This window comes from Sciurus carolinensis, chromosome 3 (genome assembly GCF_902686445.1).
Source record: "Sciurus carolinensis chromosome 3, mSciCar1.2, whole genome shotgun sequence".
In the NCBI taxonomy this organism is placed as follows: Eukaryota; Metazoa; Chordata; class Mammalia; order Rodentia; family Sciuridae; genus Sciurus; species Sciurus carolinensis.
The window spans coordinates 7,290,431-7,309,039 of record NC_062215.1 but is presented as its reverse complement, the minus strand read 5'-3'; the positions used below and the strand labels follow the sequence as shown (position 1 = coordinate 7,309,039).

The following is an 18,609-nucleotide window of genomic DNA, read 5'->3' as shown; positions in this document are numbered from 1 at the left end:
TACTCTGACCACCATGGAAAGGCTGGTTATAGATCAAGTGACCCAGACCAGGGGGCTGGTTACCTGACGACAGGATGGGTGGGGTACATATGGATTTAAAAAAGGACCCAGGGAGATGGGCATTCGAATGCTTCAATGGAGGGACCTCCAGATGTACTGCCAATAATAATCACGTTAAAATGCAGGGTGCAGAGAGTGGAGAGAACGCGCTGTCATTTACCTAGGAGGGAGAGGACACACGCTTATATGTATGCATGCACCTGCTTTTTAAATATAAGCAGAATGAGAAAAGCAATCAAACAAACCGGAACACTCCAACCTCTGGGAAGAGAGAGAGAGCGGGACGGAGGATGGAGCTCTTGGAATTGGCTTTGTGGATTTGATTTCAGAGCTATGTAAATAGTGTACATAATTATGGAACAAAATTAAATTAAAAAAAAATCAATCCCCCCAAAATCGAAAACAAAATGAATTCAATGAACCTAATAGGGTATCGAGCTGTAGCGAAATCATGCCGAGCGTGCGGAGCGCATCCCTCTCGGGATAGACCCTAAGAGCAAAAAGGACTGCATCTTCTCAAACTATTTTCAGTCTTCAACCTGCTCCTATTACTATTCTGAGACTGCGGTACGAGCTTGTGGGGTGAAGTAGGTGGGTAATTACGCGGCTGGTGCAGGAATTGAATTTTCAGTATGGAGAAAAGAGTTATGAGATTATTAAAAAGACCAGTGAGATTATTAAAAAGCTTGGAGTCCTGAAATGGAAAAGGAAGTATCAGTAGGCATTTTATCTTAAAAAAAAAATGCATTTCCTCCTCTGACCCTGAATGGGGTCTAGGGACAATAACCATCCTGGATCAAGCAGTGCCTTGGTGCCCGGACTGTGGTGTCAAATGGTCACTTCCTTCTAAAAGGAACCCCAGTGCCGGGAAGAAATGGCTAATCCCCGGCACGAGGAAGGACATTTCTATAACTTGGAACATCTTATCATACAGCAAGGAGGCCGCCAGACTCCCGGGCCATGTTCAAGGACTGAGGAATGAACTTGAAGGGTGGTCAACGTGGCACCAAGAAGAATAATAACGGCAGTGGATGGACACACATCAGAGGTGCTAACAGTCCTTACGTGCATAATCATACTATGAGAAGCAAGACAAAAGCCAGACAGTCCCCCTCCCCGTCCATCCCGAATTCACTTGTCACCTTAGAGGATATGATGGGACCAATTCATTATACTGAAAATTGTTAAGAAATGGAAAAGAATGGAGCCTCTGCTTTACTTTTCAGGCTAAATGAACTCAATGTTCAGATGGCCAAAAAGTCAATCAAGGGAACATTCTTTTCTAAAAAGCATTTCAGCTAATAAATCAAAAGGCCATGATGGCGTTTTCCTATCCCGATTTTGCAACCCCTGCTGAAATAATAGATCATCTGAGGGCCATTGACAGCCACGGATATCACCATGAGAGACAGTCGGACTTGGCTTTTGATAGAAATACACAACACCATCTAGGATGAGAGGGGGGGGGGAGGGGGGAGGGGGGAGGGGGAGAGAGAGAGAGAAATTGACCCTGAGTCCGACCAGTCCGTGGTGCTACATTCCAATTCACGGCAAATACAGTGTTGAGAGGAATGTGTTAAATGACCCCCCGGGATGCAATCAGCAAAATCCAGGCTGCAGAAAATTCCGTAGGACAAATGACTACATTTCTTCACCCAATAAATTATAAGAAAAAAGAGAAAGAGATGAGAGAGAGAGAGAATATACAGATCAACTGAGACCTTAAAAAAATCCCAACTGCTTGCAACCGTGTGGCCCTCATTTACATCCTGGAGCAAAGAAACCAACGAGGAACAGAAATGATGTGGTGATCCAGGAACTTGAAACCCGGCTGCCCGTCTGATGACATTCAGGGGCTGTTGACATTTTTAGGCACGATAATGATGATGCGGTTTTGTTCCAAGCAGAGACGTTATCTACAATCCTTATCTACAAGAGCATTTATGGAAGACGTGGAACAGGGCCTGGGATTAGCTTCAAAATACTCCAGGGGAAGAGGCCAGGACCTGGGGGATCGAGGGGATGCGTTGCCTGGGGGGCTGGGAGAGGGCCCTTCACGAGAGTCTTGCCTCTACTTTGGAGAGGTTTGAAAATTTTCACAATAAAGAGTGGGGGGAAAGTCCATTTTTATCACAGGTATATATAAGAGAAGACAGTCCTTTTTTCTTTCCTTCCTGTGATAGACACACGGAAGGTCAAAGAAGCAAGAAAAAAAAAATTCCTGCTTTTATTCATTTGCATTGCAAGGAAAAAAAAAATCAAGCGGTAGTAATTATTTTACAATAAAAATGTACCACAGTTTCTTTTTAAGGAAGAAACAGTGCAGGCTCTGGTTTGAATCTCAGCTTTGGCAATTACTCCCTTGACCTTGAACAGGTGACTTCCTTCCTGGGTCTCTGTTTCCTCCTCAGCCAAGTGGGATGATGGCCGGAACACTTCCTCCCTGGGGCTCTTGTGCGGCTTGTGTGTGAGCAAGGACTTTAGCTGCTACCTGACATGGGAAAGTGGCCCTTCCTATTCTTCCACTCAAAACACTGGGCAGCTCATCCCTGCCAGTTTTTATTGAGCAGCTTCTGGGTGCAGGACGCCAAATGGGCCTGAGCCTCAGGAGGTGTCAGGGGGCGTCTGCAGCCTTTTCTTGCTCTGGGTCACCCTGGGCCACTGGTCTAATTGTCCAGGCCACTGACTGGCCTCCGGTCCTTGGGACGCTGTCTGCCTTTAGAAGTTTGCAGCTCGATCCTCCCATATGTGGAATGAAACTTAAGCTCAGACTTGGGAGCAAGATGCTAATTGTTCCCAGCTTGGTTCCTGGACTCCGTGGTAATGCTGGCCTCCTCCTTTCCTCCCTGCCTCCTCCCCTGGGCCCTCATTAGGAGCCTTTTGCAGTCAGCTAGCACTGGAGCGTTAGGCTGCAGCACCCTGCCCCAGGAAGCTCAGCTCAGCCCTGGGTCCTGCCTTCCTGCAGTGACAGTGCAGTGGCCGGGGTGGGGCCAGGCCAGGTGACAGAAGCAGAAAATTCTCCTTGCGATTTAACCTCTCTGCCTTCCTGTCCGGCCTCCCCTGCCTTGCAGGGACAATGGCTCAGGCCGCCTGTCCTAGAAATACTCTTGGTGATGGCACATGTGGAGAGACAGTGCAGAGAGGTACAGGAGGCTGCAGGACGTGGGAGTGGTCACCTCAAGGTCACCAGATCCCTCCGCTCAAACCCAGAGCCTGTTGCTCTCCCCTTCCCTGCGGGCTTCCCAGAGCCACGCCCCTGAAACACTCTGTCTCCGTTCCCACGTTAGGAGGGAGCAACGGCCCCTGCCCACTGCCCCAAGTGGCTGGGGACAGGCGCTACTTGTTTAAAATACTCTAGTGACCTGGTGCTCTCAGGGGGGCCGGCAGGACGCGCCCGTGGGAGGAGGAGAGAGGACCAGGTCAGGTGCCTGTGGTAGCGAAGGCGTGGATGCTGCTGCCACCTACTCGGCCATTCCCACCACGGGTTGATGCGGGCAGCATCTTGGGTACCTGGCGGGATTCACATGCTGGAGTTCTGACTCTGCGCCTCGGACCGTGACCACCAGGACGAGGGCCTTTGAAGAGGCCGCTCAAGTTAAATGAGGTCATTAGGGCGGGTCCTAGTCCAACGGGACGGGTGGCGCGCACAGGAAGGTGGCCAGGCTACAGACACATAGGGAGAGGTGAGGACCCAGGAGGCCGCGCCATCCGCAAGCCAAGGAGAGGACTCGCCAGCCTTCAAACTTGCTGACCCCCAAGCTTGGACTTCCAGCCCCCGGAACTGTGGGACAGGCCACCTGTTGTCTCAGCCGCCTCTCGGTGGCACTTGGTGGTGGCAGCCCTAGGAAATGAAGGTCTGGCCCCCGCCCGAACCGCTTCTGAGCGCTCTGACGTCGGTCACTGTGCTGGACCCATCTCACATATTATCTTGCTTGATCCTCACGTGACCCTACGGAAGAGGCCTCAGGGCCACCTTCACATCCAGAACGAGGAAACTCCGTTTAGTTACTCAGAAGCCAGTAGGGTGTCTATAGTCGTTGCTCAATAAATATTCACGGACGGATGGAAGCTCAGGCGTATTAAAGAACTTGTCCAGGCAGACGGCAGGAGGCAGAGCTGGGATTTTAGCCCCGGTCAGCCTGGGCCCCAATCTCCTGCCCTTAGCCACACCCTGTGTGGGGTCAGGTCAGGCCAGGGAGACCTGCCCCAGCGGGACACCCCTTACAGCCGAGATATGGTGGTAAGACGCGCCAGCTGGACTCTTCTGGTGGGTCATGGCTGCACCTCGGGGTTCTGAGGCTGGACCAGGTCTTGGTGATGGTCCAGCCTCACCGAGAACACCCCCGTGCTGGCCACAGTCTGCACGGTCCCTGCTCCCCCAGGCCTGTGTGTGGCTTTGGAGAAAGTCCCTGCACCGTTCCCCTCTGTCCCGGTCTTCTGCTTGGCTTGGGCCCGAGATTTCAGAAGCACCCTGCCTCCCTCTGCAGCCTCCGCCCTCCCGAGACGCCCAGGCTCCTCCGGGGAGGGAGGCCCCCCCGTACCTTGTAGCCCTGGTTGATGCCGTTGATGAACTGGGGGCTGGGGGCGTTCCAGGTGAAGCGGATGGTGGTGGAGTTGGTGGCTTCTGCGTGCACGTTGCCAGGGGGCACTGTGGGAACTGGAGATGGAGAGACGGGTGGGGCGGGGTCCAGGCCTGCACTTCGCTGCCCGCCCCACTGTCCCTCCCTGTGCAGGCTCCAGTGCCCTCTTGCTCTCTCTGGATTAGTGTGGGTTCCATAAATTTGGCCTGACCCCTCACGGGGCGCTGATACACAGTCAGGATGGACGCGCAAGATACCGTGTGCGGAGCCGGGTGGGCTCCAGGCAGAACGAGAAACATAAGCTGTCTCGTGAGTGATGGTCCCCGTCCTACCCTGAGCCCCTGCTCCCTTCCTCCCAGCTGGCCACCCTCAGGAGCTGGGCGCAGGTGATGGTCCCCCCACATGCCAGGGCAAGGGCCTGGGTGAAGCGGGGACAGACTGAGGGGCTCAGGGCTGGACGGGCAGAGGACCCGACAGGTGCGGGGCCTGGAGGTTGGGCTGCCTCTGGCTCCAGGGCCACCGTCCTACCCACCTCCCTGCAGTGTCCACTCGGTGACTTTGCTGCTGTAGACGCCCAGCCCGGCACTGTTGTAGGCAGCCACCTCGATCTCGTAGTTGGTCCAAATGATGAGGTCCTCCAGCAGCAGGTTGTTCACGTCGGCGTCCGTGATGTTCTTGAACTGGTAGCCGACGGGCAGCCCGGCCAGGCAGTACCTGAGGGGAAGGCCAGGGCTCGCTGACTCAGGCACTCTGCCGGGCGCGGTGCCAGGAAGCGGCCTTGGGCAGCACCGTCCACCCGCACGTTCCGTGGCGCTGGACGTGCTTGGTGTCTGTGCTCCCGACACGGGTGGCTCTTCAGGCCCTGAGCTGAACGGTGCGACCCAGCAGCCCAAGACAGGTGCCTGTCTTCCTAGTCTGAACAGCTACCTACTGGGTGGCACAGGCCTAGCGAGTGGGCTGGACGGGCCCTTTCTTGTCTTTTTCTAAGGTTGTTTTAGTTGTCGTGGACACAACCTCTTTATCGATTTTGTGTGGTGCTGAGGATGGAACCCAGGGCCTGCTAGGCAAGCGCTCCCCCTCGAGCCACAAGCCCAGCCCCGGACGGGTCCTGTTGATGGGGTGAGGACGTGAGCTGGGTGGCCGACCAGGGAGGCAAGAGCTCCTAGGGAAGACCTCACGGCCTCCGTCTTTGAGGGTCATTGACAGAACTACGGTCCCCGTGGTTGAGCTCATCTTCCGGTGCCTTATTTTATGTTTTATTTACGTGTCGAGGATGGAGCCATGTGCAAGCTGGGGACATGCTCTTCTGCTGAGCCCCTGCCCAGCCCTGGGTTCATTTCCTCTCTCCCTTTTCGGAGAGTGGCCTCCTTGCAGGGGTGGGGTGAAAACACCCACGGTCACCTGAGGCCCCATGTCCACCTCCCACTGGAACACAGAAGCCACGAGAACCAAGGAGTCTGCACGATCAGACCGTGACGGTTCTGCACAGGGGGTGACACGTGGAACCAGGGTGCGTACCCACCTTGGAGTCTGGTAACGGCGAGATCAGAGGCCCCAAGTGTGTAGATGCCAGGGGACGCACTTTGAGAACCATCGCCCTCTGGGCTGACCTTTAGGGTCATGGTGAAATACCCCCATCAGGGCCAAACCAACCGTGGCATCTTCCGACTCGGGGGAAGCTCAGCACCAGAGGTGCCCCTGGGCAGCCAGTGGACACAGGGAGGTGTCTGGCTATGTGTTTTCAATGGAGCTAGTTTGACTGAGGACCGAGACATTCTCGGGGCTCTTCAAGTTTACTAGCGACTAGACCCCAGGCAAATGCAAAGAAAAAGTCACAAGAACTGGCTTTGTTTTCCAGCAAGGGCCAGAAGGACTTTGACTTTTCACACAGTTCTGGCCCCCTGAGCTTCGCTGCTCATGGTCCAGCGAGAGAGCAATCTGGCCTGTGATGGAATATTCTAGTTCCCCGGCGGCTGGTTCCGGATACTTCCACACAGCCCAGGGGAGACTATACTATGTCCTCGCTTTTCCCTGCCTATTGATTTCCAAGGCTCTTGCTGATGAAAGTTCTTCTAGATGTCTAATCTAAATCTTTCCTACCACGGCGTGTCTCCTGGCCCTTATGAGACGGAGGACCTGCCATGAATCTGCCCCATCTTCCAGTCACTCCTGATGCCCGCACACCTGTTCCCCTTGGGTTGGCACCCCTCTTGGCCTTCGGATGGCTGCCTACCTGATGATGTAGCCCTTGAGGAGCCCATTCTGGTGGCTCTCAGGAGGTGGCTGCCACTGGATCATGATGGACTGGTTGGTTCGGCCGCTGGCGATGACGTTCTGTGGAGGAGCCGTGGGGGGCTCCTCGGGGAGGGAAACCCTGGGCCAAAAACAAGAGTGGGTGGGCCGTTCACTCTGGGTCTCTGGGGAAAACACAGGAGCTCAATGGGATACAAGAAGGCCAAACCCTGCACTCTTCTCTCCCTATATGATTCTGTAGGCTTGCTGGGTGCTTTTGGGTAAGCCACTTAACCTCTCTGAGCTTATTTCTGTTAAAAAAAAAAAAAAAAGTACTTTGCCTGCCTTACAAGATCGATCGAGGTCCGCATGGCACAACATGTACATGAACCTCTTAGAGACACTCCAAAGCACGTCCCTCCACTGTTTTTGGTGTGGTGCAGGGATGTGGGCCTCCGTTTCTCATTTTTCAAGGAAGCTGCTATTGGGATGGAGGAGGTCAGGCGTGGGCGAGTATTTCACAAGTGGGAATGTTAGTGCTTCCCAGGTGCCTCCTTAACTGACCACAGAGCCCGGCTGGGCCCGTGGCCTGTGTGGGCGCGGCAGCTCCTGAAGCCGAGGCCGCGTCCTTCCTCGGGCGAGGCTGGAACGCGGCCTTCTGCCTGGGTGCGTTTTTCACACGGCTGACGCTTATCCACTAAAAAGAAAGGTTAATTATTTTTGATGGATGCTGCTCCGTGTGTTTATCTTTATGCTTCTGCCTCTGACGGACAGCTCTCCAGCCGCACCGCGCCTCCGGGTTTTCACCAAGGCTGAAGCGCGGCGGTGACTCAGGGCCAGCAGCGCGCAGGTGTGTTAGCAGGATGAATCAGAGGCACGGGGCAAGTCCAGGGCAGGCGTGTGGGCGGGGGCTCCCCGCAGCCTGCGCCTCCCTGTCTTGATTCTGGGGCCACGGCCGTCTGCCCATGATACCACCTCTAGGCTCCAGACACAGCCTGGCACATAGTAGGTGCACAATTAACAGTGAGCAGATAAATTCTCCTATAACTACTCCCCACGCCGGGCTGGGACCTGTTCCTGTTATAGTGTCGTCCCGCGAATGTCAGAGACTTGGGCAGGGCAAACCCACAGTGCTTGACATCAGCCAGGGGTCTCTTCGTAGGCACCTAGGGTGTCCTCTGAAGAGCCCAGAGCCCGGCTCTGGTGCACATGATTTGTGTCACGGTAAGTCTGGTCTCTTCCATGACACTGACAGCTCTTTTCTCAGTGAGTGGCTGCTTGCTCTGTGGGGTAGAGTTGGGTTGGATTTGCTTCCACGTGAGCAGGTTCTACTGGGTGATGCTTTGGTAGCGACTACCTGTCGTTCTTATTCAAATTCATCAAAGCTTTCCTAGGACCCCCACGGCTCTGGTACCATGCGAGGTACTGGGGAAGGACACCTGTGGAGACCCTGCATCCCCCGGGAGCGCTGTGTCCCTTTAACCTGGTGGCAGCCCAGGGGCCGGGGAGCAGACCGCGAGGAGCCTTGAGCCGAGCCCTGGCGGACTCCGGGAGACCCCGCGGGGAACGCCTGCCTCCTCACCTCTCCGTGTCCTTGCTGAACTGTCCTTTGCCCACGTCGTTGACGGCACAAAGACGGAACTGGTAGGAGCGTGCGGGGACCAGGCCCTTGACCATCACTGAGGTGGCTTCTGGATCCACGCTGGCCAGGAGTATGGTCCAGGGGGCATCTGCAGGGAGAGAGCGGGCAGACGTGGGCGTCTGGGGCTGGGACAGGCGTCTCGCCCTTCCTTCCTAGCAGGCCCCCGCCTCATTCCGGCAGCAGGAGAGTGAGGCCTGCCCCGCTGGCCCAGCGGCCACCCGCTACGTCACTGTTCTGGGTCCCCTCAGCACACGGGACCCGGGAGGAAGCAGGGCTCATGGGGCTGGGAGCTCTCGCCCGTTCCGTTCTTGCTGAGCTGGGGCAAAGTGCACACAGGACGCCGTTGGGGTCGAGCCTGCTGATTGCAGTTTACAACTTGGAGAATAAAAATAAGAGTAAAAGCCACCACCTCCGAGGCACTGCCCTGGGCACTACCTTGTTCAGTTGCCATGGCGACTTGACCGGCAGAGGCCACTGTTCCCTTTGCAGATGGGAGAGGAAGGACCTACCCGGGGCCCAGAACCAGCCGTGGGGGAGCCAAGCTGGAGCCCAGGGCTGACCTGCACCCACGTGTGCGGCCCCGGCCATGCCCCCCGGCCTGGGCTGCTGAGGAGGACGCAGGAGGGCCGCAGTGGGGACCTTACTGTTCTCGGACATCTCCAGGACGTAGCGGAGGAGTGGGCTGTTGCCGTCGAAGGGCTTGGCCCACGTCAGGTTGATGGCCCTCCTCTCCACGGTGCTGAGCGTTGCCACGGGGTGCTCGGGGGCGTGGGGCAGCTGCCTGTAAGAGGGACGTGTGCGGACTGGCCCCGAGTGGCCCTCGGTCAGGCAGCGGGGCCGCCGTGGCCTCAGGTTGGGTGGCCCTGCACTTCCCGACACCTGGTGCTCAGAGGAAGACGTGGCCTTCCTGGCCTTCCAGGTGGACAGTCCTCTCTGGAACTGGAGCCCCCTGCTCCAAGCCCTGCTCAGGCGCCTGCTGAGGGAGAGGCCTGGCAGGAGCTTGGGCTGTGTCCTGGGGACACGGCTGGCCCTGCGTCCTCACTAAAGGCAGTGGCGTGGCTCTGGCCTCTCCCTGTCCCATGCTGCACCAGGGAGGGCCGCCCTTACCTGACTCGCAGGTGGGCACTGCGGGAGTCATTGCCACCAGCTGAGAGCACCCGGCAGGTGTAGGTGCCAATGTCCCCAGACCAGGTCTGCGAGATGTGCAGGGAGCCGTTTTTGTCCAGGCGGATGCGAGGATTGCCCTCCATGGCCAGGGTGGCCCCGTCTTTCTCCCACACGTACCTAAGAGCAGAGAGTGCCGGTAGGTGTGGGGGGGTGGACCCCAGGGAGGCCCAGCCCAAACCTCGTCCTGGAAAGCGAGTGCCACGAGGCAGGGGACGATCCCAGGCGGCAGGGGTTCCTCTGGGGCTGGGGTGGGTCGGGCAGGACGCTGGCCTCGGGGGAGACCTGGAGAGCTGCGGGCCTGGAAGCCCGTCACCCTGCGGTCGGAAGGGCACTGGGCACGTTAAGCCATTATTGGTCGCTTACACCTTCGGTTCAGGTCTGGGTCAAAGCGTTGTTGCTTTTGGCCAGAGGCCATCGCAAAACAGGCGGCATAAAGGAGCCAGCAGAAGGTTGGCTTCTGCAGAGGGGAAAGATCATGGCTGGAAAAAGAATTAGAGTTCCCACACAGACTACATTTTGGAATTAGTTTTATGAGGGGGATCATTAGATCAATGCATCACTGTGACAAATTGACTTCAGTGTCCAAAAAATCACTTTAGCTTCGGTCAGTCGGTACAAAGGGGGACTTGAGAAATTACACACATGCCCGTGCCTGACAATAAGAAATATCTCCTCTGGAATTGTTCTGGAGGAAATACAGCCGTTATCACCCCGTCCACAGACTTGGAGGGCCAGCTCTATAGGGGGATGGGGGACAGGATGCTGCACTGTCCCCCAGGGAAGGTTGGCCACGGACTCAACACAAGGGATCACCCAGGGCATTGGACAGTGGGCCGCAGGGGGCTAGAAGTATCCAGAATGTAAGATTGCTAGAGAGAGTTCATCTGTAATATTTTAAACCAAGTCTAAAAAGGGAAAATCAACAGAAAATCAGAAAGAACAGATGAGAAAAAAAAAATAAGTGAAGGAAGGAGGAGGGGGATAAAGGTCACTCAAAGGTGTCCCAGCGCCAGGGAACCAGGACAAACCCATAGGATGAAATCATCTTCCAGACTCTTCCCCCTGCCTGGAGGGATGGGAGTGGCCTGCAGTGGGACCAGGTTCTGGAGTCAGACCCCCAGGTCAAGTGCTTGGCTGCACATCAATTTTGTGACCTTGGGAAGTTTCCTTAACCTCACCAGGCCTCCGTTTCTCACCTGGAATACATAGGAACTAATACCACTCACCTCTCACCTCACTAGGTTGCATAAGGATGTGGAGCCCGTGTGAAACACTCAGAGTACTGACTGAGACATGGCCAGAGGACAATAAAAGTCAACCATCAGCATTTCTACTGACAGCAAATTTACATCAATGATTTCTAGTGATTGATTGATTGATCAATCCATCCATCCATCCATTCATCCATCCATCCATCCATCCAAGCTTCCATCCATCCATCCATCCATCCATCCATCCATCCAAGCTTACTTCCATCCATCCATCCATCCATCCATCCATCCATCCATCCATCCATTCATCCAAGCTTCCTTCCTTCCATCCATCCATCCATCCATCCAACCATCCATCCATTCATCCATCCAAGTTTCCATCCATCTATTCATCCATCCATCCATCCATCTATCCAAGCTTCCTTCCTTCCTTCTATCCATCCATCCATCCAAGCTTCCATCCATCCATCCATCCATCCATCCATCCATCCATCCAAGCTTCCATCCATCCATCCATCCATCCATCCATCCAAGCTTCCATCCATCCATCCATCTATCCATCCATCCATCCATCCATCCAGGCTTCCATCCATCCATCATCTAAGCTTTGATTCATCTATCCTGTTTTTAAATCTACCTTTTCCACTCAGCGAAATATCACATGCTCCTTTTGCTATGACAATTTGATACCATGTCTTTTAAAGTCAGATGCAGGTGTTTTAATATGCTCACCCTGCTATTTAGCTGATTTCCTCGCATCAGGAATACAGTTTGGCTCCTTTTCTTCTGACACTGTAGTTAATACTGTCATGAACATCCTTACTGGCAAAATATTCACATGTCTTCCAAATCACTTCCTCAAAGACAAATTATCAGCAATGAAATTGCTCAGTTAATTTTCAAGGCCTTCAATCCATAGTTACAAATTGACAACAGTAATAACCTTCCATTCCTCTCTTTAGCTAGAAAAGAATCCTCCTTGTCAGCATTCTGGGGATGGGCAGAGGTTTCCTTAAAAGCAAATCTAGTTGCAGACAGTAATTGCTGCTTAAGAAACAACCTGTGGCAAGCAGACTCTCTTTGCGTCAGGATATGGTATGTCAGGAGGCATATATCACTGCTTACAAAGTATTTGTGCCAAGCCACTGAACTTAAATCTAATTAGGAATTCAGGGGATAGAAGAACATGTTAGTACATGAGAAAGGAGCTAGCCAAACCCAGAATGTGGAATCGACAGCGGGGTCAGGAAACTTCAGCCCACTACTTGTTTGTGTAAATAAAGTTTTATTGCAATAGCCATGCCCGCTTGTTGACACATTATCTATGACTGCTTCTGTTCCGCAGAGTAGTTATGATAAAGTTTGTGCAGGTCTCAAAGTCTAAAATATTTACTCTCTGTCTGACCCTTTGCAGAAAGAGTTTGCTGACCTGTCTTATAGAACCTGGTTTCTCTAAGAAATAAATTACATGAAAACAGAATGAGAGCAAAAACTAAAAGACAAAAATAAAACGAAGGAGTCCTTTCAACAACCACTGCTAGAACAACTGGATAACCACATAGAAAAACAGAAAAAATACCTTATCCCCTTCATGAACATGAACTCAAGATGGATCACAGACCTACTCATGAGCTGCCAACCTCTAAGACTCCCAGAAGCTAACAGAGAGACTCTAGATGCCCCAGTCTTTGGTGCTGGCTTTTTGGATACAGTCCAGAGGCATGATACATGGAAGAAAGAATTGATAAGCTGGGTTAAGATTAAAAAATTAAAAATTAATTAGAAATTTAGAAATGAAAATTTCTGCTCTTTGACAGACTATCTCAAGAGAATGAGAAGAGAAGCTGCAGACGGGGAGGAAATATTTGCACGATGAATACCTGATAAAGCACTGCTATCCAAAAGATATGGAGAACTCTTAACTGTGACACAGTAAACAACCCGATTATGAACTGGGCTGAAGTCCTTGATGGACAGCCTCCAGGAAGACACAGAAGGTAAATAAACAAACCCATGCAAATTACCACAACAGGAAGATCCACCACTCAGCTATGGGAACAGCCAGACCCCACAATGGTGGCACCACCGGTGTGGCCGGCAGACCCACTTGTTGCTGGTGGGAGTACATAACGACGCCACCCCTTTGGAAGACAGTCCTGGTGGCTTCTTACAAAACTAAACACACTCTTACCAGGAATTTCCATAAATAAAGGTTAAACAAACAAACAAAAAAGACATCCCCCAAGTCTATGGAACTCAGATGGGGTAGAAATTTTCCAAAATAATCTGCAATTATGTAATTGCTGTTAAGCAATTTTGATGAGCAGTTTGTAGAGGCCCTCTTAGCCTTATATAATAATAGTTCTCAGAAAATCAAAGACGTAAAAATATTCAGTTACAAGGACATTCATAATGAGATTTCTTCATATTAGCAAACATTAAGAAATAATCTAAATACCCAGGACTAAGGAACTGGTAATATAAATCATGCTCCAGCTGTACAATGGACTCCTGAATAATTGTGTAATTGAGTTGATACAAAATATTTATTGTCATGGGACCAGAGGCACAATAGGGTCTTGAGAAAAAGCCGATGAAGAAACAGTGTGTTCCTGGTTGTTAAAAATGGTACCCCAGGGGCTGGGGTTGTGGTTCAGTGGCAGAGCGCTTGCCCGGCCACTCATGTGAGGCACTGGGCACGATCCTGAGTACTGCATATAAATAAATAAAATAAAGGTTTATCAACAACTAAAAAAATATTAACATTCCATGGGTGGGGGGTTAGTTTTACATCCTACAATACAAAGCATATTAAATGTCAGTTTGGAGTCACAATCTTGCACTCAATGTCTTGAATATTTTAAATTATTTCTCTTCCTGTGTTTCTTAGAATTGTCTCCTGAAGAAGACCACTACTGGATCATTGCTGTCAGAATCATGTGTACTCTGTAACATCTTTGGTTGTGGAACTCTTAGTTTTCCGAATCTTTTTAAGGCGCTCTGAAAGATCGAGAGTTTGCGTATGTAGTGTGTGCAACGAGGTTTTGAATTAGTGGGACCGGAATAACGACAGCATTCAAAGATACTTGATATTCTAGTAAGAAAAACTTGCCTCCAAATTCAAAGCTGGAAAGTCACTGGAAGAACTGAAAAAGAATCACAGTACAAGGCTTTTTAGATTTTCAGTACGTGTGTTAAGAATTGTGTACAAAGTGAAATGTCTGTGTACTGATTCTCAATAGAGTCAATCAAATCTCAAATATGAAAAAAAATTTTAAATAAAAGGTACCCAAGTAGCACAGGCCTGTGACCTCAGGGACTCAGGAGGCTGAGCAGCAGGAGGGCAAGTTCGAGACCAGCCTCTGCAACTTAGCAAGTCTCTCTCTCTCTCTCTTGAAATAAAAAAATAAAAAGGGCTGGGGATGGAGCTCAGCGATAGAGCACTTGCCTAGCATGTGCAGGGCCCTGGGTTCAGTCCCTGGTACCCCAAAGAAACAAAAAGTCCCCAAGCATCACTACTGTTAGGTTCAATTAATAGGAACTGGTAACGCCACTGTTTTTCTTTTCTCTCTTTTAGTTCATCTGCATTTTCTGTTTTCCATCTAAAATGAAATGCATTTGTTGCATAATTAATTTTTTTCCCTTTTTTGGTTGGGCGGAACTTTAGAAGGACTCCCAGTGTAAGGAGCCTGGCTTCAGAAGTTGCTTGGGAATGTGGCCTCGGGGAGACAAGGCAGGCAGAGGGAGCTGGCCAGCAGAGAAAGGGGCTGTTTGCATGACGGGCTTGGAACGTGTGTCCTAAACAATGATGAGCCGCTGGGTTTTGGGGACGAGGGTGCTGGGCTTTCCATTTTTGATGCTCTCGCCCTGGGGTGGCTGGAGAAGGAAGGGAGGCGGTTACTTGGGGAAGAAAGGGTGTTTTTGAGAACTGGTCGTCCTCAGCACCTATGGTTTCTGAAGGCGGGGCCTAAGAGAAAGCAGTCGGCCTGGGGAGGGCAGATGGAACCCAGGTAGCATCAGAGGCCCAGACGTCCCAGCAGACATAGACGCAGGGCCAGGCCTGGGTGGAAGGAGATGCTGGATGGGCCTTGGGGACATTCAGGTCCACCTGCCAGAGTGAGCAGGTATTTGAGCCCAAACCTTAGGAAAGATCTGGCTGGAGGCATATTTGGGACTCAGTTGGTACAGGTACTGAGGAAGCCATGGGTCTGGGAGACGTCCCCTAGTGAGAAGGAGAGCTCTTGGGGAACGTAACCGACGGCACGCTGGGACAAGGAAACAGGCAGGCCTGGGAGAGACGGCTCTGGTGGCTAGGCGTAGGCGTGGGAACACGGCAGAGCTCAGGAGGGTCAGCACGGGCCGGGCAGACGCTAGGAGCTCCAGGGGAGAGAAGGGACCCTGATTTCCCTCCCCAACAGCAAACCCAAGCTCTGGCTGAGGCCTGCCTGTGCCACACCTCTTCCTGGTCACTCCACAGCCCCTCTGCTGCCCACCCTCAGGAAGTCACCCTTCCCATGCTCCTATGGAGCCCGGTCCTGGCAAGGTCTCATCTGTGCTTGTCTAAGTTCCATTCAGCTTTCCAGACCGACATGCACCCACAGCTGTCCCTGGGCACGCCAAGCAGGCCTTGCTCCGTGCAGACCTGTGTGCCTGTCACTCAACTTTACGTCCCTGGGAGGAGGTCCTGAAGCGGGGAGCCTCAGCTCAGGACAAATAAGGTCCTTGGCTTACGTGACAGAAAAGAATTTTAGCAGGCACTAGAGACACGGACAGATTTATTTAGGAAAGCAGATACATATTCAAGAGAGAATGCGGGCAGCTCCAGAGGGAGAGACAGCCTAAAAATATTTATTATATAATAAAATATTAATATTAATAATGGTTAAAAGTGGATTGTTCAGGTTTGGTCTGGATCTGGGGCCAGATACCAAATAGAAGCATTTCTTTCTAGAATAGTCTTGGAGGATTTCATGCTGGCAGCCTGCACCTGCCCAGCCCCTCGAGTCTGGCTTGATTCTAAGCACGTGTCACTGAGGATTGAGTGACACTTTGGTATCATCTGGTTGTTCAAATGCTTTCCACTCAGGGGACCCTGTTGAGTTTTGCAGTTAGAATAGGGTCTTTAAAATTTTTTTTTTTTTTTTTTTTTTTTTTGTGGTACTAGGGATTGAATCCAGGGGCACTCTGCCCCCTGAGCTACACTCAGCAGGTTTTATTTTTTATTGTGAGACAGTCTTGCTAAGTTGCCCAGGCTGGCCTCCAACTCGAGATCCTCCTACCTCAGCCTCCTGAGTGTCTGGGACGATAGGTACCTGCCACTGTGCCCAGCTAGAACAGGGATAAATCCTGGTGACATGTTAGAATTGCCTGGGGAGCTTTTAAAATGCTGAGGTCTCAGCCACCCTCAAGATTAAGCTCCAGAAGGTGGAGAGTAGCTGTGGTGCCACCATCCGAAGAAGATGGGCTGTGAGGGAAGATGAAGGGCTGACTTTGAGTATCGACTCTACCACTTGTAGGGGGGTTGGTAAAGGTCCAATTCTGTTCCTCCCATCTTAAAGGACTGTCCTGGGTGGTTAATCTCATTCCAGGTGAGGACCCCTTCCTGAAAACAGGAGCAGGGACTCACCACCTGGAGGTTGCTGGGAGGGGTCCCCAGAGGGTGGGTCTATATAGATATTGCCAGAGCCTTGAATCCCTTCATGCATTAAGAATTATCTAGAGAAGGAACAAAACGTGCAAGTCTACTCCACACAGGAGGCGATGATATTTTCATAAATAAGATACCAATCCGAAGTGTTAGCAAATTAATTTAACTTTTTGTTATTACAGTTTTTCAATGAATGGATGCTAAAAATATAGAAGATGCTACGTGCTACATCCTGTCCTGGTCTATGTGGTTTCTCTCTGAGGATCTTTTCACAACCAGTATAATAATTTTTTAAAGAAGAATCTAATGAATCCTGACATGGAGACAGTCTGGCCCAATGTTCTCATGGCCCCTGAGTTCCCAGCTGGGGCTGCCAAGCACTCCCTGAGAATGGGTGTTGATCAAAGCCAGAGCTCTCTGGACCTGTGGCTCCCAGGGTCTGGCGTCCGATGGCCGTGGAGACCTTCCAGGCCCAGTGACCGCCAGATGGCGCCCCAGGATGCAGCAGCCCGGCAGAGCCAGAGGAGGCCATTTCTCCAGGCCCCTTCCAGTCAGGATGCCAGTGGCTTGACAGGACATCGCTCACTGGGCAGAGAAGCCACATGCAGGGGACCTTCATTTCTAAGGAAGCAGATTCATTTGTTCCTGGGCCTTCTGGAGCTCAAGGGAGAGAGCCGAGTGCTCTTTCCTCTTGGTTTTAGTGCATGCAGCCTTCCCAGGGGGGTTGGCCCAGGTGTGCCCCTTTGAAGCCCGGGAGGGGTCCTGGCTTCCACATCCCTTCTTGACTGCTCTGTCCAGAGATGTCTGTCCCCGTCTCTTCCAGAGCAGTCCTGAGCCCTGCAGGCCAAGGTCCCAGCTTCTCCAGGGTCAGGAAGACCTCAGTTTGGCACCGCCCCATCCCTCCTCGCTTGGAGCGTCCCCCAGGGGCCGACTCCTGCCTCAGCCCCACGGCTGCCTCTGCATCTTCCTACCCAGACCCCTCTGCTGGGAATTCTAAACTAAGATGAGAAGACCCTCTGGGCTTAAATTAACCAGGCCACGTCACATTACCCAGAAGGTCTAAAACTCGGGGCACTACAGGGAGGGGCTGGCAGTGATGTCCCCGACCTCGGAGAACAGCCCGGCCCTCTGCCTGCCCGTCCTCTCCTGCTCCTGTTTCTATGCCCTTCCTCCTTTCCTGCCACCACGGACACTGCCTGCACTCAGGGCAAGGCGGCTCAGTGCCCAGGTGTGATTCAGGAGTCTTCACACCTCAGCCTGGTAAGTGGCCCCGAGGCAACGCCCACCCCAACCTTGCCACCGCCCGGCCTCATGTGTCGGAGCGCCTACCTGATGGTCACTCGGGGGTCGTGGGTGGCTCCGCACACCATGGAGGCCTGGGTTCCCTTGATGACGCTCTGGTCCTGGGGAGGCCTGGTGATGCGGGTTCGGGCTGAAAGACAGCAGAGACGGCGTGTGGGGAAGGCGTGTGGCTGCTGGGACCCCAGGGGGCATGGGTGCATGGAAGGGCACGCCATCCAGGGTTTGTGGCCGTGTGGCCAGAGGCCGAGCTTCCAAGGCAGAGCTGCCACCTGGACAGTGTGCTGCGGGGGAGTCCGGGGGGCTGACAAGGAACCACGTGCTTCCAGACAAGGTGACGCACGGAGCCACATTTGCAGTGGGGCCTCATTTAGTCTTGCTCACAATCACTTCAGGGACAGAGAAACAACTCGAGGGCGGTCAGGGCCACAGGTCCAGCCTGTCCATGGCACACCAGAGTGAGATGGGTCTATGGCGTCCAGTTTGGTGCCGTGCCCAGACACCTGCTGGTCCTGGGCAGGTGGCCCACAGGCATGTGTGCCTTGTATGTGGATCCCAAGCTGGAAGGTGGCAGCGGTGGCAGGGGTCAGCAGGGGGTCAGCAGTAGGCTAGGGGCCAAGTTGGCAGGTGGCCTGCCGGGTAGGTAAGCTTTTCCTGGAACATGGCCACACCCGCTGGGTTAGGTACAGTCTCTGGCAGCTCTCTGGACATCAGGGAGGCTAGAGGGGCAGCTGGGATGGAGACCGTCTGGCCGATGAAGCCCCAAATATT

General features: G+C 52.8%; 1 protein-coding gene across 5 annotated transcripts in view; it reads right to left on the bottom strand.

Moving 5' to 3' along the window:
• Sdk2 (sidekick cell adhesion molecule 2) overlaps window positions 1-18,609 on the bottom strand; it is a 244,285-nt gene that overhangs the window by 56,529 nt on the left and 169,147 nt on the right. For all 5 annotated transcript variants that reach the window (XM_047546114.1, XM_047546116.1, XM_047546115.1 and 2 more), the window contains exons 12-18: window positions 17,869-17,971; window positions 9,622-9,798; window positions 9,159-9,295; window positions 8,455-8,602; window positions 6,874-7,014; window positions 5,173-5,354; window positions 4,602-4,717 (exon numbers count right to left, since the gene is read on the bottom strand). In XM_047546114.1, coding sequence (XP_047402070.1) covers window positions 4,602-4,717; window positions 5,173-5,354; window positions 6,874-7,014; window positions 8,455-8,602; window positions 9,159-9,295; window positions 9,622-9,798; window positions 17,869-17,971 — 1,004 coding nt within the window. The remainder of the gene's footprint in view (window positions 1-4,601; window positions 4,718-5,172; window positions 5,355-6,873; window positions 7,015-8,454; window positions 8,603-9,158; window positions 9,296-9,621; window positions 9,799-17,868; window positions 17,972-18,609) is intronic.